This window comes from Notamacropus eugenii, chromosome 7 (genome assembly GCF_028372415.1).
Source record: "Notamacropus eugenii isolate mMacEug1 chromosome 7, mMacEug1.pri_v2, whole genome shotgun sequence".
NCBI lineage: Eukaryota > Metazoa > Chordata > Mammalia > Diprotodontia > Macropodidae > Notamacropus > Notamacropus eugenii.
Genome location: NC_092878.1, coordinates 154,558,584 through 154,577,140, shown reverse-complemented (window position 1 = coordinate 154,577,140; position 18,557 = coordinate 154,558,584). Strand labels below are relative to the sequence as shown.

Genomic DNA, 18,557 nt, shown 5'->3' with positions numbered 1-18,557 from the left:
GCAGGCACTAATAAATCTCCAAGCTGGAGCTTATTTCTAGTTGTAAATAAATAAGAAAAAGAGACCAGTAACAAAAAGCAATCCCTTTTATCCCTCCATACATGTCACATTGGGCTGTGTTCTTCTGGCCCCACAAATCTGAAGTTTACTCTTAGTTTGCTAACAAAGAGAAAGCTTCTGGTTAAAAATAAGATTTGTCGGTTGACATAAAACAGCTTGGATCCTGAAGGATGATTGGTGCGTGATCAAAGCAGACTTTGGCAGGATGTATTGTATTGTAAAAATCATAGCTGCTCCCTCCTTTTAGGGTTATGAGGTGAGAAAGCTTGCTGTGAGCAGAGGGAACTTGAACTCAGTTGCCCAATCCTATTAGTTTCCCCTGATTTTCTCATGTCCCTTTTTCATCATTCTTCTCAATTTGGAGAAGTTTAAGGAAATCTCAGCTGTTGGAGAGATGAGCTCCCTACTTGCTTTATGTGCAGCAACACTTCCCTTCAGTGTTCGATTCAATAATTTCCTAAGTGCCTACTAGGGGCAGCTAGGTGACAGTGAATAGTGTTGAGCTTAGAGTCAGAAAGACTCATCTTCCTGAGTTCAAATACGACCTCAGTCAGACATTAGCTATGTGACCCTGGGCAAGTCACTTCAAGCCGTTTGCCTCAGTTTCCTCATTTGTCAAATGAGCTGGAGAAGGAAATGGCAAACCACTCCAGTGTCTCTGCCAAGAAAATCCCAAATGGGGTTTTCAGTCAGACACAAATGAAAAAGGACTAAACAATAACAAAATGTTACTATAAGTCAGATGTTGTGTTTAGTACTAAGGAGACAAAAAGAAGCAAAAGAGGGTCCCTGCCCTCAAGGAGCTTCCAGGCTGATGGAGGAGACAACAAGCGAACAAACACATAAAAAGCAAGCTATACACAGGATAAATGGAAAATAATGAAGAGCGAGAAAGCACTGAAATTAAGAGGGATAAGGGAAGGCTGCCAGTAGAAGGTGGGATTTCAATTTGGACTTAAAGGAAGCTGGGAAGTCAGTAGGTAAAGCAGAGGAGAGAGAGCATTTCAGGCTTGGGAGACAGCCAGAGAAAGAGCTCAGACAAGAGAGACGGAGCGTCTTGTTCATGGAACAGCCCAGAGACCAGTGTCACTGGATTAAAGAGTCTATGTTGAGAATTAAGCTGTGAGAAGGCTAGAAAGGTAGGAGGAGGCCAGGTTAGGAAGGGCAGAGGGACTCGGGAGCCATTGGAGTTTACTGAATATTCTAAGGAGCTCATTGAGTTTCTCTCAGTTAGCATGTGAGGGTGGAAAGAATGCATTCACTTTAAATGACCTGCCTTTTCTTTTTGTCTATAGAGTTCCAATTAAAAAGGGGACTGGCCCCTAGTATGTCATAGGATCACAGAATTAGACCTGGAAAGGACCTTAGTAATTTATTTTACAAATCAGGAAATTAAGTCCCAGAGGGAAGAAATAATTCAGTGAAAGATGTATCATGAAGAAATGAGATGCAAGCTAGTGTGCTTTCTGCTTTAACATACCTTCCTTTAAAATTTCACCCTGGTCATGAAATGGAGGTGAGACCTTTTCTCTAGATACTACTACACCACAGTGTCACTCAGAGTAGCTAATTGCCACTACGGAGAATCTTCGATCATTGCCAGTTTATCTAGTACTCTGTATGTATGTACACACGCACACACACACACACGCACAGAACTTATGATGTGCCAGGGGTAAATGCTTTATAATGAAGTCATTTGATCTTCACAACAACCCTGAGAGGTAGGTGCTGTTATTATGCCCTTTTTACAGATGAGCAAACTGAGGCAAACAAAGGTTAAGTGACTTGCTTAGGGTCACACAGCTAGTAAGCATCTGCGGCTGGATTAGAACTCAAGTCTTCCTGACTCCAGGCTCTATGCACTGTGCCCCCTAGCTACCCCATGTACACATATACACATACATATATATGTACATGCATATGTATATTTACATATTCCATACTACTCTTGACACCCTTGACAGTACTTATGGTCAGGAGCAGTGGGTTATTTAGTATATGGGGATATTTAACACAAATAATTCAACATGCATGCATCCATGTATACATCCATACACAATATGCATATACATACATGTGCTATATGCACACATACATATATGTGTGTATATATTTCTTTTAAAATTGAATTGGGATTGATTTTTACCTTTCTTTGTATCCCTACTGTTTAGCCCAATGCCTGGCACATAGTGGCACAGAATAGTTGCTTGTTGACAGACTGACAAACTGATTACTTCATGTGGCCACCTGAGAACGCTTGCTCTTGCACTGGCAATATTGATTAGAACTTTAATGAATATATTTTTATAAAGATAAGATGCTCACCCTGGGGTATTTAGCACAAAAAATGCATTGATAGTGATATCTCACATCTAAATAATATTTTAAAGTCTGCAAAATGCCTCACATATCCATGTGTATAAGGTTCCATTTTAGGTGAATTTCATATTTTATTTATTACAGAATAGGGAGTTATATCTGGACCCATTAACAGGATATGAACTGGCAGATAAGAAGAAATCCATTTACAAAATGCATTAGGGAAAATGTCAGGTGTTATGTTCCCGTTGCTGCACCACATCTGGCCCCTTTGTCCCCCTGCCCCAGGTGGTTTTCTTCTCCACCCCACCCCCCTACCCCTGCCCAAGCTGACAGCTGGCACCTCGTGTTAGCTCATATTCCTTGCAGCAGTAGATGGGCTTGGGAAACAAGACCAGTCCTGTTGGCTTTTTCTAAATGTGTTTCCTCTGTTTCTTAAGTAGTTAAAAATATTATACTTGTGAACTATTCAAATCAATGCCCACTCACGTCAGGAAAAAAAATCGATCTGATTGTCAAGAGAAGTGTTCTAAGTTTAATTTAGCTTTAGCGTTAGAAGTGCTAAAATTTGATTAAAATAATGACTTCCTTCATGCATGAGCTAGCTGCTATTGCCATTTCAACTACAGTGATAATCCTGGAAAGTGAATCTGTGACTTCACTGGAAAGTTAGCTTTTAAGTTCATACACAGGAGATGGCTTTTTATAGCTCTCCTTATTCTCGGTGGATTTAAATTCCAAAGTCTTTTATCTCCTTAATTCTCTCCCTCCTCCCCCCCCCACCCCCGACCTTTTGGATTGGTCTGAATGGTGGTTGAGAATGGAAACTTTTGATTAAGCATGACTTCTCCTAAGGAAGAGAGGGTTCTTAATCTTTTTGGCCATGGATAAATCAATAAAGCATGATGACACCCATGTTATATATACATACATATATATATTTATATTTTGTTCAGTTATGTCTGGCTCTTCATGGGGTTTCTTGGCAGAGATACTGGAGTGGTTTGCCATTTCCTTCTCCAGCTCATTTTACAGATGAGGAAACTGGGGCAAATAAGTGCCTTACCCAGGCTCCCACACAGCTAGTAAGTGTCTGAGGCCAGATTTGAACTTATCTCTTCCTGACTGCACCACCTAGCTACCTGCTCCCTCTCCCAGTCTTAAGGGCACACGGAACCTTAGGAAACCAGCATATTCTCTTTGTCCTGGTTTCTTGTCCCTGACTATGAATCTGGTCGTTGGAGTCAAGCCTGGCATAGGTTGACAAATATTACGGAGCCACCATGACTGAAAGATAGTTGCCTAGTTGGATTGGTGTCCCAGAGGCCCAGTTTCGTACCTCCCTCTTTTAGTCTGGTTGCTGGTCCCCTTCCTGTTTTCATGTCAGATCACAGTAGGCAACTCAGTGCTTCTCCTGGCTCATGGCAAATAGCTTCTGATGTTTAAAAGAAAGGAGGAGTGATTTGTATGGGAGCCATGCTCTTGCCTCTGAAGAGCTCACAGATAGGGCTTCATACCGACAGCAGTTCTTTATGCATGTCCATGACTTTGGGTTTCTCAAAGTATCTTTGTATACATTTTAGTGTCAGATCCTCACAGTAGCCCTGGGAGGTAAGTGAAGGTAGCTATTATTAGGTAGTGTAATATAGAAAAGGTCACCAGTTCTGCCATTTACAAGCCATAAGTTTTGGGGCAAATAGCTTAACCTTGATGATTCTCAGTTTTCTTATCTGTCAAATGGGGATAATAATGCTAGGATCACATCTCTAAGAATAGCTGTGAGGCTTAAAGGAAAATATGTGTTAACGGTACTGCAAATCAAGAAAGCATGATGAGACTCATGCTATATGTATATATGTAGGTGTATATACATACCTGTGTATAAATATACATATATGTGTATATGTTTACATATGTATGTGTATATATGTGTATGTGTGTATATGCATATATATATGTTCATTGGCATCTGACTCTTCAGAGCCCCATTTGGAGCTTTCTTGGCTTAGATACTGGAGTAATTGACCATTTCCTTCTCTAACTCATTTGACAGATGAGGAAACTGAGGCAGTGACTTACTCAGGGTGACTTACTCAGGGTCCCACAGCTAGTAAGTGTCCGAGGCCAAATTTGAACTCAGGAAGATGGGTCTTCTTGATTTCAGCTCCAACGCTCTATCTGCTGGGCCACCTGAGTGCTCTTTCTATTAGGTAAAATAGAATAACGTATCCTGGAAAAATGAGGCAGGGAGTCATCCAATCTCCCCTTTGGTGTTATTGTATCTTATCCAATATTCTTTTCCAGTTATAGGAATTAGGACTGGAAGAGATCTTCTCATAGTCTGAGCTTCTCATTTTAGAGATAAGGAGATTGAATCCTAGGGAAACAAAGCTGTGGAATTAGGATTGAAATCCAAGCCTGGCTCTCCCCTCTTTTGTTTGTCTCACCATTTATCTTGTAGTTCCTCATCTAGATATTTCCTAAAGATAACAACTGATACAGGGCAGAAATACATCTGAAACTTGACATGTCCAAAAACTGAACTCCCTATCTTTCCCCCTATACCAAAGATTTTAAACTTGGGTTCTTAATCAAGTATGTTTGCCTATCTACCATGCTTGGACTGCACTCTCTCCTCAGTTCAGCTTTATGGAATTTCTTTTTTCCTCAAAGATACAGCTCAGAGACCACTTTCTACTTGAACTTCTGAAATGTACTACCCTCCTTCCCATAATTCTTTGTTGTTAACTACTGGACATTTATGTTTACTGTCTTTATGTTTTTATTCTATATATATCATTAAATATGCTGATTACCTTCCTTATTTCTATGTAAGCTCATTCAATGTAGGTATTGTTACATTCACATATGTATCTCCAGCCACTTACACAGTGCCTGGCACATTATACATGCTCCAAAAATGCTCGCTTGTTGATTATAGGTTTGCAAAGCACTTTGCATAGGGTATCTTATTTGATCCTCATGATAATTACATGAAGTATTATAGGTGTTATAACCAACTTACAGATGATGCAAGTGAAGTTCAGAAAGGTAGTCCTGATTCCCAGTCTAGAACTCTTTATAGAACATCATGCTTCCAACACCATGATAGATGTACCTAAGTGGGGGATAGTCTTTGGGCATTTTTTAAAAATTGTTTTTGTTATAGTAAGTTATCTGCATTATTGGAAAATGAGATTACAGAGAGCAGTGGGCACACCCACAGAGAAATTTTAATTCTCTAAGGATGGTGGTTTACTTTGGTACATTTACTTATTTTTGACAATTTGTCCTATTTTTTCCCTCTTATGGTGGCTGTCAGACATAAGGCTCACTTAATGCATGACTAGTTTCTGCTGATGATTGGGCACATCCCAGTAGAAACATTTCTCAAAAATACATAAAAGAAAAGCCAAGGAAAGCAGGGGCCACTGAGGCCTCACTCGGGACTGGGCCTTCGAGGTTTTTTGTTTGTTTGGTTTTGAAAATTCATAAAAGCCTCCAGAATTGGATAAAAAGGGGAAAGTTTAAAAAGGAATGATGAAATAATTCAGAAAGGGAGCCCCTGTGAAAGCTTCAGAGGCCTCCTCTGTTAAGTTGGCCTTTGCCCCAGAATAAATCTTGCAGCCAAATGTTGTGTTTCCCAACTATGAAACAGAATCATCTGTATGACACAGGCCTTCATCCTGCTTAAAAAAGTGAAGATTTGATCCTGGCCTTTTTTTATGCTGGAATAAATAAATAGATTTATGATTTCTGTATAATTTGAGCTGGAAACATAGCATATTCCTCTGTAATTCTAATCATTGCCTCTCTCTCTCTCATCCCCCCCCCACCCCACAGGTTCCTGTTCATTCTCTTAGGTCCTAAGGGAAAAGCGAAGTCTTACCATGAGATTGGCAGAGCCATCGCTACGTTGATGTCTGATGAGGTAAGTACTTTGGGGGGTGGAGAGGAAGGGTAGACTGAGGTAGGTATGTGCTGCAGAAGAAACCTGGATTCAACTTCCAGTTCAACCATTTAAAACTCATGTTATCTGGGACAAATCAGTCTCTCTGGGCCTCCATTTCCTTACGTATAAAGGAAAGGAAAAGGCATTTTAATAGTGCCTTCTATGTGCCAAGCACTGGGCTAAGTGTGTTTTACAAATATTATCTTACTTGATCAATAAAATGATCTGAATTGACTAGTTGTCTTGAGAGGTCTCTTCCAGCTTTTAGGTCTATGATTCTATAATCTGTGAGATTCTGAATAATAATTATTCAAACTGAAATGACAATCTATAGCTTATAAAGGCTTTTCTCAGAACTACTGAATGAGGTAAGTTGTACCAAAATTAATAGCCCTGTTTTACAGGTGAGGAACTGAGGTTTAGAAACACTAAATAATTGGATCACAGCCACAGAGTGATGGCATAACTCAGACTCCAAACTTAGCTCTTCTGTGTCATAGCATTTGTAGCAGGCAGGGCTCTTCTAGATCATCTTATCTAATGCCCTCATTTGATACCTAAGAAAATGGAGGACCAGAACATAAATGCTACAAGTTTATACAAGTTGTTAGTAAAAAAAAAAAAAAAAAAGGCATGATTCGAACCCATGTCTTCTCGCCTCGTCCAGTTCGCTTTTCACTGTACCATGTTGTAGACATAAAGGCCATTCACTGGTCCATCAACTTTACCACTTGGTCTAACCCTGAGATGTGCAATTACTTCCTTATAACCATTTACCATTGAATTACTGTAGCTTACTTAGTAAAAACTGTGGTTTCTTGATCTACAACTGTTGTTCAGTCATGTCAGACTCTTCATGACCCCATCTGAGATACTGGAGTGGTTTACCATTTCCTTCTCCAGCTCATTTTACAGATGAGGAAATTGAGACAGAGTGAAGTGACTTGTCCAGAGTCATACAGCTATTAAGTGTCTGAGGCCAGCTTTGAACTCAGGAAGATGAGCCTTCCTGATTTCAGGCCCGGCAGCTCTTCCTAGTTTCCCCTCTTGATCTTTTCCATGACATATAGGGGAATGTCACCAATTGAGCTCAACATTTAATATCAGTTTTTCAGACAAGGCCACATTTTATTTTTATATCAGATTCCAAATCCTTTGTTGCAATGACAACTCCTTTCCTTGTCTAAACAATTTTAACTTCTTAAGAGTTATTTGCCTACCTCAAATCTCTTTGCATTTAAATTTTTGAAAAGCATAACTGGATTAAATTAATGTTTCCGTTCTTAATGTCTTTTTTTGGAAAACACATTTATTCTGAGAAACTATGTATCCTGACTTATCTATTATTACTTCCCAAATGACTGGCCCAAGGAGAAACACTTGATGCAAACCATTCTCTTAGTTAGTAGAAAATAAACATTTTGCTTTGAGTTTTCTTGCCTTGTAAGAGCCTGTTACTTCTCTCACAACATCTGGACAGAAATAGTGTAAAAGAAGAAGAGAAATCTTATAACATGAGATACCAGCTGCTACTGGACAGCACTAAGTGCTTTGGAAATGACACAGGCTTGTGAGTTGGATTGGAAACCATAGGCTATCAAGATGTAATTCCGTTAATTCTCATACTATGCCAAACACATTATCCCCATTTCAAAGATGGTGAAACTGAGACCTTGTTGATTTTAAGATTACAGTGGGTAGGCAAGCTATTCAAGGAGAGAGAGGCAGTAAGGATTAGTGGAATTTTGATGTGGAGTCAGAAATGCTGAGCCTTGGTTTCCCCATTTTTAAAGTAGGAAGGATATCTCTGAAGCTGTTTTCAACTCAAATTCTTTATCATTTATAATATTACCCTACAGGACACTAGTGTCATTTCTGTGTGGTGATCACAGCCGTCATCTTCTGGCTTCTGGCTGGCTAATTGCTTGGTGTCTCAATTTCTTCATGGGATCCTGTCCATTTCCTTCTGCCTAGTGTGAGATTGTCCTGGGTGACAACCTGTTATGTCCTGTAGGGACCTTCAAAAACCCCAGTTGATGGCCATCTCTACCATTTTTCTCTTGGGGGGACAGATTGGCTTCATTACTATTCACTTTGTTTCTTTCTGTCTTTACTAAATGTTTCTATCATCTCAAGGACAGAAAATAGCTTTCCTGCTGAGGTGAAATATTGACGTTTTGAAAAATTTTGTGGTTTGGTCTCTTTGAACAGTTTCCTGTTTATTTGCTAGCTCTATTATTTGTTAGTCTGAGGAAGGGAAGGCTGAAGGGGTCACTTAATCCTAGGCTTCAAGAATACAGAATTTCCCTGGAGTTTTGGTGTATTTTAAAGCTTTACTGCCTTAGAAACAACCAGTTTTTAACAATTTAAACCTCTATTAAGACTTTGGGGATGTCCTATATGGTCTGTGGATAACCAAAAATTATTCCACTGAGGGCTGACAAAGTAGATTTATATAGCAGGAAGGACCAAGGATAGCCCTAAGGAATAATTTCTGGACTATAAAGTTGTCAGATAAAGAAATGTATTGCCAAGAGAAGTTATAAAATCGACTCTTTTGGAGGTCTTTATAAATGGGATCGATAGTCTTATTGTAGTTTAGTCATTTCAGTCCTGTCCAACTCTTTGTGACCCCTTTTGGGGTTCTCTTGGCAAAGATACTGGAGTGGTTTGCCATTTCCTGCTCATTTGGCAGATGAGGAAACCGAGGCAAACAAGGCTAAGCAACCTGCCCAAGGTCACATGGTTACTAAGTGTCTGAGCTTAGATTTGAACTCAGGTCTTCTTGATTCCAGGTGCAGCGCTCTATCCACTGCACCAGCACCTCGGTGCCCTCTCTGCTCACCAGATTGTCTGCTCTTAGAAGTGTTTGGTTGTTATTTGTGTGTGTGTTCATCCTTCATTGCCGAAGAAGACCATGCCATCAGAGAAATGATGACATGACTTGCACTTGACTTTGTTTTGAGTGAGGGAGGGCTGTGCAGGTCACCAGCCTCACTTCTCCTCCAGAGCCATCTGAATCCAGTGACCAGATATTCATCAGGATGACTGGAGATGGCCCAGGAGGAGGCAATTGAGGTTAAGTGACTTGCCCAAGGTCACACAGCTAGTGAGTGTCAAGTGTCTGAGAGGAGATTTGAACTCAGGTCCTCCTGACTCCTGCAGTGGTGCTCCATCTGCTGCACCACCTAGCTACCCCAATTGTGATTTAACCCAGTGACAGAGCTAAAATAATAGTTAACAACCCTGCGGGGTTTTAGAATTTACCAAACATTTTCTTCATAGTCCTGTACGATAGATGGTTCAAGTATTTTTAATCTCCATTTTATGAATGAAGGAACTGAGGCAAAGAACAGTTACAAGATTTATTTACAGGTATCCAACTGAATACCAGAGCCACAGTTTGAATACAGGTCTCCTGAGGGCCATCAGCACCTTTCCACCACACTGTAGCCACCCTCTTTGTTCAAATTCCATTCCTTCCTATGCTCCTAATAAGTATCAAATTTGTCCCAGCGTACTTGCTTATTTTTGTTCTCTTTCTTGTGTACAGCAATATTAAGTAATACTCAAGACTTGGCCTGGTTTCCAACACTCAGCCTGAATTCCCTGCTGACTTACTAGTGATTGTTTGTTTAGTTCTTTCTATTTCAGGGATATTCTTATATATTCTTCTCCCAAATAATTTTTCATCTAGATTCTTTAGCAAGGTGTATAGTACAAATCCCTGGAGGTTAAAGGTATGGTCTTCCTTGATGGCCTGGATAATTCAACTCAAGTCAGAGATCAATAACCTCCCTCCTTCTACTGTTTAATCATTTCAGTTGTGTCTGACTCTGTGTGACCCCATTTGAGGTTTTCTTGGCAAAGATACTGGAGTGGTTTGCCATCTCCTTCTCTAGCTCATTTTACAGATGAGAAAACTGAGGCAAACCTGACTTGGCCAAGGTCACACTGCTAGTAAGTATCTTAAGGCCAGATTTGGACTTGGGAAGATGTCTTCTTGATTCCAGACCCAGCACTCTATCCACTGTGCCACTTAGCTGCTCTAACCTCCCTCTACTAGTACCAATTTCAGTCTGTCTGTAATTTAATTGAATTTAATGTTTAGTTCCAGAGAGTGATGTGAGCCTGAGATAGAGAGATGCCCACTCCCATACAGCTATTTAGTTCCAAGAGGCAGTACTTGAAACCATGTCTTGCTAATATCAAGTCTAGCCTCTATTGACTATGCTATGACAACTGTAGTCTTCATAAATACTTTTAAAACCTAGCCTCTTACTACTGCAGAAGCATTTATTCATGAGTTCGGAGAACAACACACTGAAGACCAAGATAAGAAAGATAGGCAGTGAACTCCTAAGGAAAAAGAGAGGGAAAATTGACATTAGAAAGACTATTCCAGTCACAGCATGAAGGATAATTTACAATGGAGAGAAATCACAGACAAGAAAACATATTAAGAGGCCTGGAAGTGAGGGCTTAGAGTAGAGGAGGAGCATTGTGAGTGGAAAGAAGGTGACAGATCTGAGAGATATTGCATCTGTATGATGGAAAGGACTTGGCAACTGATTGGCCATGGGAGGGGTGAGTAAGGTAAAAGTATAACCCTTAAATCTTTAGGCCTGGGTAAGTGGGAGAATGATGATAATCTCTAAAACAGATATGGAGCAAATGAGAGGAAGGGCAGGCTTGGGGACATAGAGGAGGTTAATTCCTTTGGGTTTTGTATGTTGAGTGGGATATAGCAATTGGACTTTCAGGTAGACATGTTCATCTTGCCCTTGGAAATGTGAGGCTGGAATGCAAGAGCTAAGTCAAAACTGATCGGGGAGTCAGTTACATAGAGGGGATAAGTGGAAATTGTTCAATTATGAGAGAATATTAGGAAGGAAGGAGCTTGTAAACAGGGTTGTAAACACCAATGTTGAATACTTTTGACAGAATTAAATAGGAAATGGAGGCAGCTAAATGGTGTACTGGGCCAGGAGTCAGGAAGACTTGAATTCAGACCCTACTTCAGGCACTTACTGGCTGTGGGACCCTGGTCAAATCAGGTCTCTTATCTATAGGGCTAGTTTTCTTCCCACATGTATCTTTTATGTGACTTTACCTACATGTCACTACTATTAGAATGTAAACCCATTTTCTTTAATCCACTGGAGAAGAAAATGGCAAACCACTTCAGTATATCTTTGCCAAGAAACCCCCACGGACAGTGTTGGCATGCTGTGGTCTGCAGAGTCATGAAAAGTTGGACGTGACTGAGCAACAGCTACAAATAGGAAATCTCAATGGGACCATGGGGCAAATTGATCAGTTTGCTATGCTGTACTTAAAGTTCAGCACTTAAACGGTCCATGATTTCATTTGTGTGAGTATTCTCTCTACTGACACAGGAGTATGACACAGAATATGGTCCTTAGGAAGTGTTCTGGCTGGCTAAAAAATTTGTGTGGCCAATCAGTCAATCAACAAACATTTGTAAAATACTCGTTCTCTGCTAGCTACTGAACTAAATGCTTGTCATCCAAAGAAAGGCAAAAACATTTGCATTCTAATGGTAGTGACAACATTGAAGTAAACTCAAATAAAAGATACAGGTGGAAAGAAAGCTAGGTCTGTAGTCAAAGGACCTGGTTTAAATTCGACTTTTGTCACTTACTACTTGTGTGACCTTGGTAAGTCACTTAATCTCCATAGACCTCCATTTCTTAATGTGGAAAAATGAAAAGGTCACACCAGATGGCCTGTGAGGTCACTTCCATGATCCTATGATCTGAGAACTTGCTAGATCTTTCTTCTTTTCTGATGTAGATTCCAAGGCTCCCATCATGCTAGGATGAGGCATCAGAGAAGAAGATGAATAGAGAATTTTATTGGGTACAACATTCCCCCCATCCAACCTTGATGTGGTATGAACCGCTTAGTTCTTATCTAAAACAATACCAATCGTCTCTTCCCTACAGGTGTTCCATGATATTGCCTACAAAGCAAAGGACAGGCAAGACCTGATTGCTGGGATTGATGAGTTCTTGGATGAAGTTATTGTCCTTCCTCCAGGAGAATGGGATCCAACCATTAGGATAGAGCCTCCAAAAACTCTGCCTTCATCAGACAAAAGGTTAACATGTCAGGGAATTGGGGGAACCACTAGAGTTGAGACTGGATTAACTATTTTGTTTTGTGTTCCCAAATGACTGAACTTGATGGCTTATTTCAAGAAAATCACTTAGATCTCTTGGAGTCTTGTTTTCCTCTACTGGTAAAATGGAGGGGTGAGTGTTTTTGCATTTCAGAGGACAACTGCCAATATCTACTTAATTGGTCTGAATCAAAGTTAGGGTCAGTTTGGAATTGTGAGAGATTTGAGGTAGGGAGATCAATTTGTACACTATTGTACTTGTCCAGTTGTGAAATGATGAGGGCCTGCACTATTAAGCATTCCATGGTAACCTGAAAACCACTGGGATGTTTCACCAGCCCTGCCACATGCTGTATGACTATTCTGGCCACTAGATACGGGCTAATTCTGGTTAAGGACAGAGTCTTCTGAAGAGTGGTTCTGGGCATATTGAAAGAAGTTGATTAGCATACGGGTTGCTTTCCTGAGTTTCTAGGTAGGCTCACCTCTCTTATTTAGCCAATGTGTGATACATCTCTGAAGCAGATGAGTGAATGTCACTAACCTTCCCTTGGGCTCTTTTGATCTTGTACAGAAAGAATATGTACTCAGGTGGAGAGAATGTGCAGATGAATGGTGACACCCCCCATGATGGAGGACATGGAGGGGGAGGGCATGGGGATTGTGAAGAACTCCAGCGAACAGGAAGGTGAGTGGTAGATGCAGTTGGCTTGCATAGTTGGGTGACTTTAGACAATTGACCTCACCTCTCTAGGCCTTAGTTTATCTGTCAACTGGGAAAAAAGTCTACTTGTACTACCGACTTACCTTGATCTTCTAAGTCTCAAATGTGAAAGTATTCTATAACCACAAAGCCCCTAAAATGCAAGGTTATCATATTTCACATGTCCCTTTCACCCTTTTCTACTTCCTTATAAAGCTGCACTCAGATCTTATGGTTTCTGTCTCCACAACATCTCTTGTGAACATTCCTACCTCTCATTTACACAGCTAGTAAACTAGTTCATCATCTCTCAACTTTTCCTAATTACTGTCCCTGACCCTATCTCTCCCTGTTTCAATCCATTCTCTACACACTTACTAAAGTTAGTTTTCTAAAGCACAGAACTGACTACATAAATCCCCTACTCATGGCTCCCTGTTGTCTCTAGGCAAGAGTTGGCACTGAAAATTTCCCAGTCTTCTTATGCGTCAGTCCCCTCCATGTACTCTTCAGTCCCGCCATCCTGGACCATTTGCCATTCCTCAGACATAACTCTCCATCTCCTTATCTTTTTACTGGCTCTCCCCCATGCTTGGAATGTTCTCCATCTCCATCTCTACCTCTTCTTCCATGTGGATTTCTTCAACACTTTGCTCAACTCACTTTCTGCAGGAAGCTTTCTCTGTCTCCTAGCTGCTAATGCCTTTTCCCTCCAAGATTACCTCCCATCTCCATTGTATATATCTCGTATGCACCATGTTATTTGTGTAATGTCTCCCCCATTGTACTGTGAGTTACCTTAAAGGCACAGCTGTTTTCCCTTTCTTTGTATCTTGAAGGCTTAGAACAGTGCCTGGCACATAGTAGGCACTTAATCAGTGTTTGTTCCTTAATTGGTAACTGATTGGGCGTATAGAAAAGAGTTGCTTTAAAATTAGTTGTCACTTATCTGGCCTGAAATTGGAGTTTCAGGTTTAACTGGTTTGCCTTGTGCTCCTCTTTCTTCCCCAACTCTTTCCAGGAACCGAGTGGATTCAGACAGGGTAAAAGCTGACCTCAGACGATCAGTTTATGAAGCAAGGAATTCTCAGGGTTTGATGGGCTCTGTTGGAAAGCTAGCTCTGTCTCAAGTTCTGTCCCATTGTGACCTTGCTTGGGCTTATCTTTTCTGAAATGAAGATTCACTTGACACTGAGATTTCTTTCATTTTGGAAAAAAGTTAAATCTTTAAATTCTTCTATTTACCAGTTCATCACAACTGTGTTCATCCTTCATTCTCCAAGACGGTCAACAATAACAGGAGAGTGATGTCTTGATCTGTGTGTGAATTTGGATTTAAGTGAGGGAGGGCTGTGCAAAGTCATCAGCCTTACTGTCTTCTCCAGAGTCGTCAGGGTCCAGTGGCAAGACATAAGTCAGGACGACCAGCCATGGCCATGGATGCAGTGAGAGACCTTGGACTTTTTAAGCTAAGGTCTTTCCCAGGTCTCAGTTTGCCTGAGATTAATCAATCAGTGATTAAGGCTAGGTAAGAAATGAGGCAAAAGATGGTCTAGGTTGCCTTCACAAAAGATCCATCCCGAGAGGGGAAGCCCCTCAGAGTTTCTGGCCAGAACAGAAGCAATTACTATTTACACTCACTCTGAACCATCAAAAGCCAAACAAAGAGCAAGTGAGACTTGGGCTAGAACCTATGATTGACCAATCAGTGAGAAAGAAAAAAAAGGAGGAAGGAAGAAAGAAAAGAAATAGATAGATGCACATAAAGATAGATACTTTATGAAGAGCTTATTATATCCCTAGTACTGCAAATACAAATATAAGGAAAAAAAGATAGTTCTTAGAGCTTATCTTTTAATGGGGAAGGCAAGAGATAAAGGAGAACTAGAAAGTGAGGTGGGATGAAGAAGAAAAGCTCCTTGGCAAGGAGAAAGAGAAAACTCTGGAGAGAGAAATGAGAAGCATGTACAGGAAATAAGGTTGGGACCCTCCCCAAAACACTGATCTGGGCTAGAAAGTCCCCAGTCAGGGAGGGGAACAATGCATGAGTTTTCTCTAGGGTACAAAGGACCAAGGAGGCGGGTAAGAAGTCTGGAAAGGAGTTGAACTTGGAGCAGCAGATTATTCCTTTCTCTCTCTCCATGTTTCTGATATAGGATTCAGTTTTTTATCCCAAACAAAATTTGATGAATCTAAGCTATTAGCTCATTATCATTAGGAAAACATTCCCTCATATCAATAGATCTTTTCTATGCTGTGCAAAAAAATAAGTCAGACCTAATGACCCATGAAAAAGGAGAGTTATCTATCAATTTTACTATTGTTCTACCAATCTGCTAAGTAGGAAAAAGACTATATCGTCTCTGATCTTCTTTCTGTATATTTCAATATTTTGATAATACTTGGCTCTTTGGTGGTCAAGAAATAGCATTTTAGTGATTTCAAGAGCCCATATACCAGGGTTCTTGACCTATGATCCATGAACTTATATTTTTTAAAAAATTGATAGCTGTATTTCAACAAAATTGATTTCCTTTGTAATCCTACGGATTTTATTTTGTTTATCTAAAAGCATTCTGAGGAGTCCATGGGCATCCACTTCAATTACCAAAGGAATCCATCAGACAAAAAAGGTGGTGAACCTGTGTTGTAGACAGGCCAGCTGGTTGTATCTTAGTCTTTTACCTCATCTATCACTCTACTTTCTCTTCCTTTTATTGTAATTTATTTTACATTATCGTGTTTCCTTTCTCCCCAGGTTCTGTGGTGGATTAATTAAGGACATAAAGAGGAAAGTACCATTTTTTGCCAGCGACTTTTACGATGCTTTAAATATCCAAGCTCTTTCTGCCATTCTCTTCATTTATTTGGCAACGGTCACCAATGCGATCACTTTCGGTGGACTGCTGGGGGATGCCACGGAAAACATGCAGGTGTGTAGTAATTTCTGAGTCTACAAATAGCCAGGCCAGATTGCTTTCCTCGCCCTGCCAGCGCAGTCAGGAGCAGATGGCCTCTCAGTCACTCTGCATGATTTCGACTTTCTTTTGCTGGATCCTGTTTTGACTTTGCTTCTGTCCTGCTGCTGCATTTCCAGCCTTCTAGTGATGGCAAAAATAGCTCCATGAATCTGCCTGGAATTACAAGTCAGGGTTGGTGAGGGTGGGGGAAGGGGAAAAGGAAATGAGGAAAAAGCCTCCTCTCAAGAGTTGGAGCATTCAGCAGTCCGGGTTTTGTACAATGGGTTTACGTAGTTCCTTTTTGCCTTGGCACTCAAGTTATTTTTATGGAGAGGACTTCATTCTGTGCTCATGTTATTTTTGTATCAAATTATTCTAATTTCACAAATGAGGAAACTGAGTCATAAATAAAACAAGTGACTGACCCAAGATCACCCAGCAGCTATTAGTAAAAATGGGACAAGAATCTGGGCTTTCTGGTGTATCAAAGAACCTTCCTCAATTCAATTTACCAATCTGGACTGAAGGTGCACAATTACATTTTTTACACCCTTAAGACAATAGTGTAAGGACAAAAGGAAGAAACACAATTGTGATCATACATACTGTTTAAATATGACTGAATATCAGAATTAATTTTTTTTAAAAACACGATTTGAAAAATATAAGCAAAAATCTTCACAACTTAATGTCACATAAACCATGAATACTATAGATTCAGATAAGATAAGGATGGCTTATTGTAATGTGTACCTGGCAGTTAAATCTATGTCAAATGAAAATTCTATGTACCTCTTAACTATTATTTGCATTTTTAAGGTTAATATCTGCTTTAACAAATAATACAGTAGATAGTCTTTGAAATGTACACACACATTTATAGTATAGCATATATATGTGTGTGCATATTTGTATTTTTTATATATACATATGTACACATATACATACATTATATGTAGTATCCTTGTTAAGATTTATTCCTTTCTGGAGGATGTATTTCAAAGTATATAACAGGGTGTCCCAAAAGTCTTAGTGTGATTTTGAGCTTTAATAATAGCTTTATGTTAAGACTTTTGAGTACTTTTACAGTATGCTAGTAAAGATTTATTTATAAGTCTTACTTTTTTGCAGTAGGCACAGTATATCCTAGAGAATGGAGTAGAAGTAGAATATTATTAGTTAGTATTTGCAATCTGAATCATACTGTAAATGAAATTAAGCAGCATATTATTTAAGAAAAATCTGCAGGAGATTATAAGACAAAAAAATGAAAGCTGGATAGGCTCTTTGGACTCATCTCATCTAACTCCCTCTCTGCTTGGTTGGTTGGTTGATTGGCTGGCTGTTGTCCTTTGTTCTCACAGAGGACCCAAGTGACTTCACTATGTTGGGGTCAAGATACAATGCGTGCAACTGTGGCTTATCAGACCAGTATGAGTTCAGAATGTTCTACCACAGGTCGGGCACAAAGAGTCTGAGTGAACCTTGGGAGTGGTAACTCCCTTGTATTATCAGTGAGGAAACCTGAACCCCAAAAGATGTTGGGAATATATGTAATTAGCATCAGATCCAGGTCTCCTGTTCACTAGCCCAATGATTTGCCCATCACACCATATATACTGTTAAAAAAAAGAACTTTTTTCAGAAATTTCACGGGATACATTTTTGTAACTTATTATTTAAAATTATTAGAGAATTCAGAGAATATTCTAGTAAGAAAACCACTATTATAATCTTTTTTAAGGAGAGAAACAAATGAGTCAATTCACATGGCCAATATCATTAACGTAGGCAGTCATGAACAGAATATAAAATTGCTATGTAATAATAACAATAGCTAGCGTTTATATAATTCCATAAAGTTTGCAAAGTACTTTAGAACTATTAGCTCACTTTGCCCTACCAGCACCCCTGAGAAATAGGTGCTATTATTATCCCTATTTGACAAATGAGGAAACTGAGCCAGCCAGAGGTTTAGTGATTTTTGCCCAGGCTCACACAACCAGTTAGATATGCTACACATATACACCTAGGCAGCTAGGAGGCACCATAGAGCACAGAGCGCCAGATCTGGAGTCCTGAAGACTCATCTTCCTAAGTTCAAATCTGACTTCAGACACTTACTAGCTAGATGACCCTGGGCAAGTCACTTAACCCTGTTTGCCTCAGTTTCCTCATCTGTAAAATGAACTGGAGAAGGAAATGGCAAACCATTCCATTATTTTTGCCAAGAAAACTCCAAATGGGGTCATGAAGAGTTGGACATGACTGAAAAACGTCTTAACAACAAATGTATGTATGTATATATATGCACATACATGCAAGCATACATATATGTCTCTATTTTAGGGTGATATTTAATCAATTAAACTAAACAGATCTATTCATTCATTAGCTTTTTGAATAATTATGTTT

At 39.8% G+C, this 18,557-nt stretch overlaps 1 protein-coding gene across 4 annotated transcripts in view; it reads left to right on the top strand.

The window, feature by feature from the left end:
- The window catches only part of SLC4A4 (solute carrier family 4 member 4), a 387,105-nt gene that overhangs the window by 276,483 nt on the left and 92,065 nt on the right, over nucleotides 1–18,557 (top strand). For all 4 annotated transcript variants that reach the window (XM_072624425.1, XM_072624427.1, XM_072624426.1 and 1 more), the window contains exons 9-12: nucleotides 6,226–6,313; nucleotides 12,304–12,458; nucleotides 13,054–13,167; nucleotides 15,941–16,115. In XM_072624425.1, coding sequence (XP_072480526.1) covers nucleotides 6,226–6,313; nucleotides 12,304–12,458; nucleotides 13,054–13,167; nucleotides 15,941–16,115 — 532 coding nt within the window. The remainder of the gene's footprint in view (nucleotides 1–6,225; nucleotides 6,314–12,303; nucleotides 12,459–13,053; nucleotides 13,168–15,940; nucleotides 16,116–18,557) is intronic.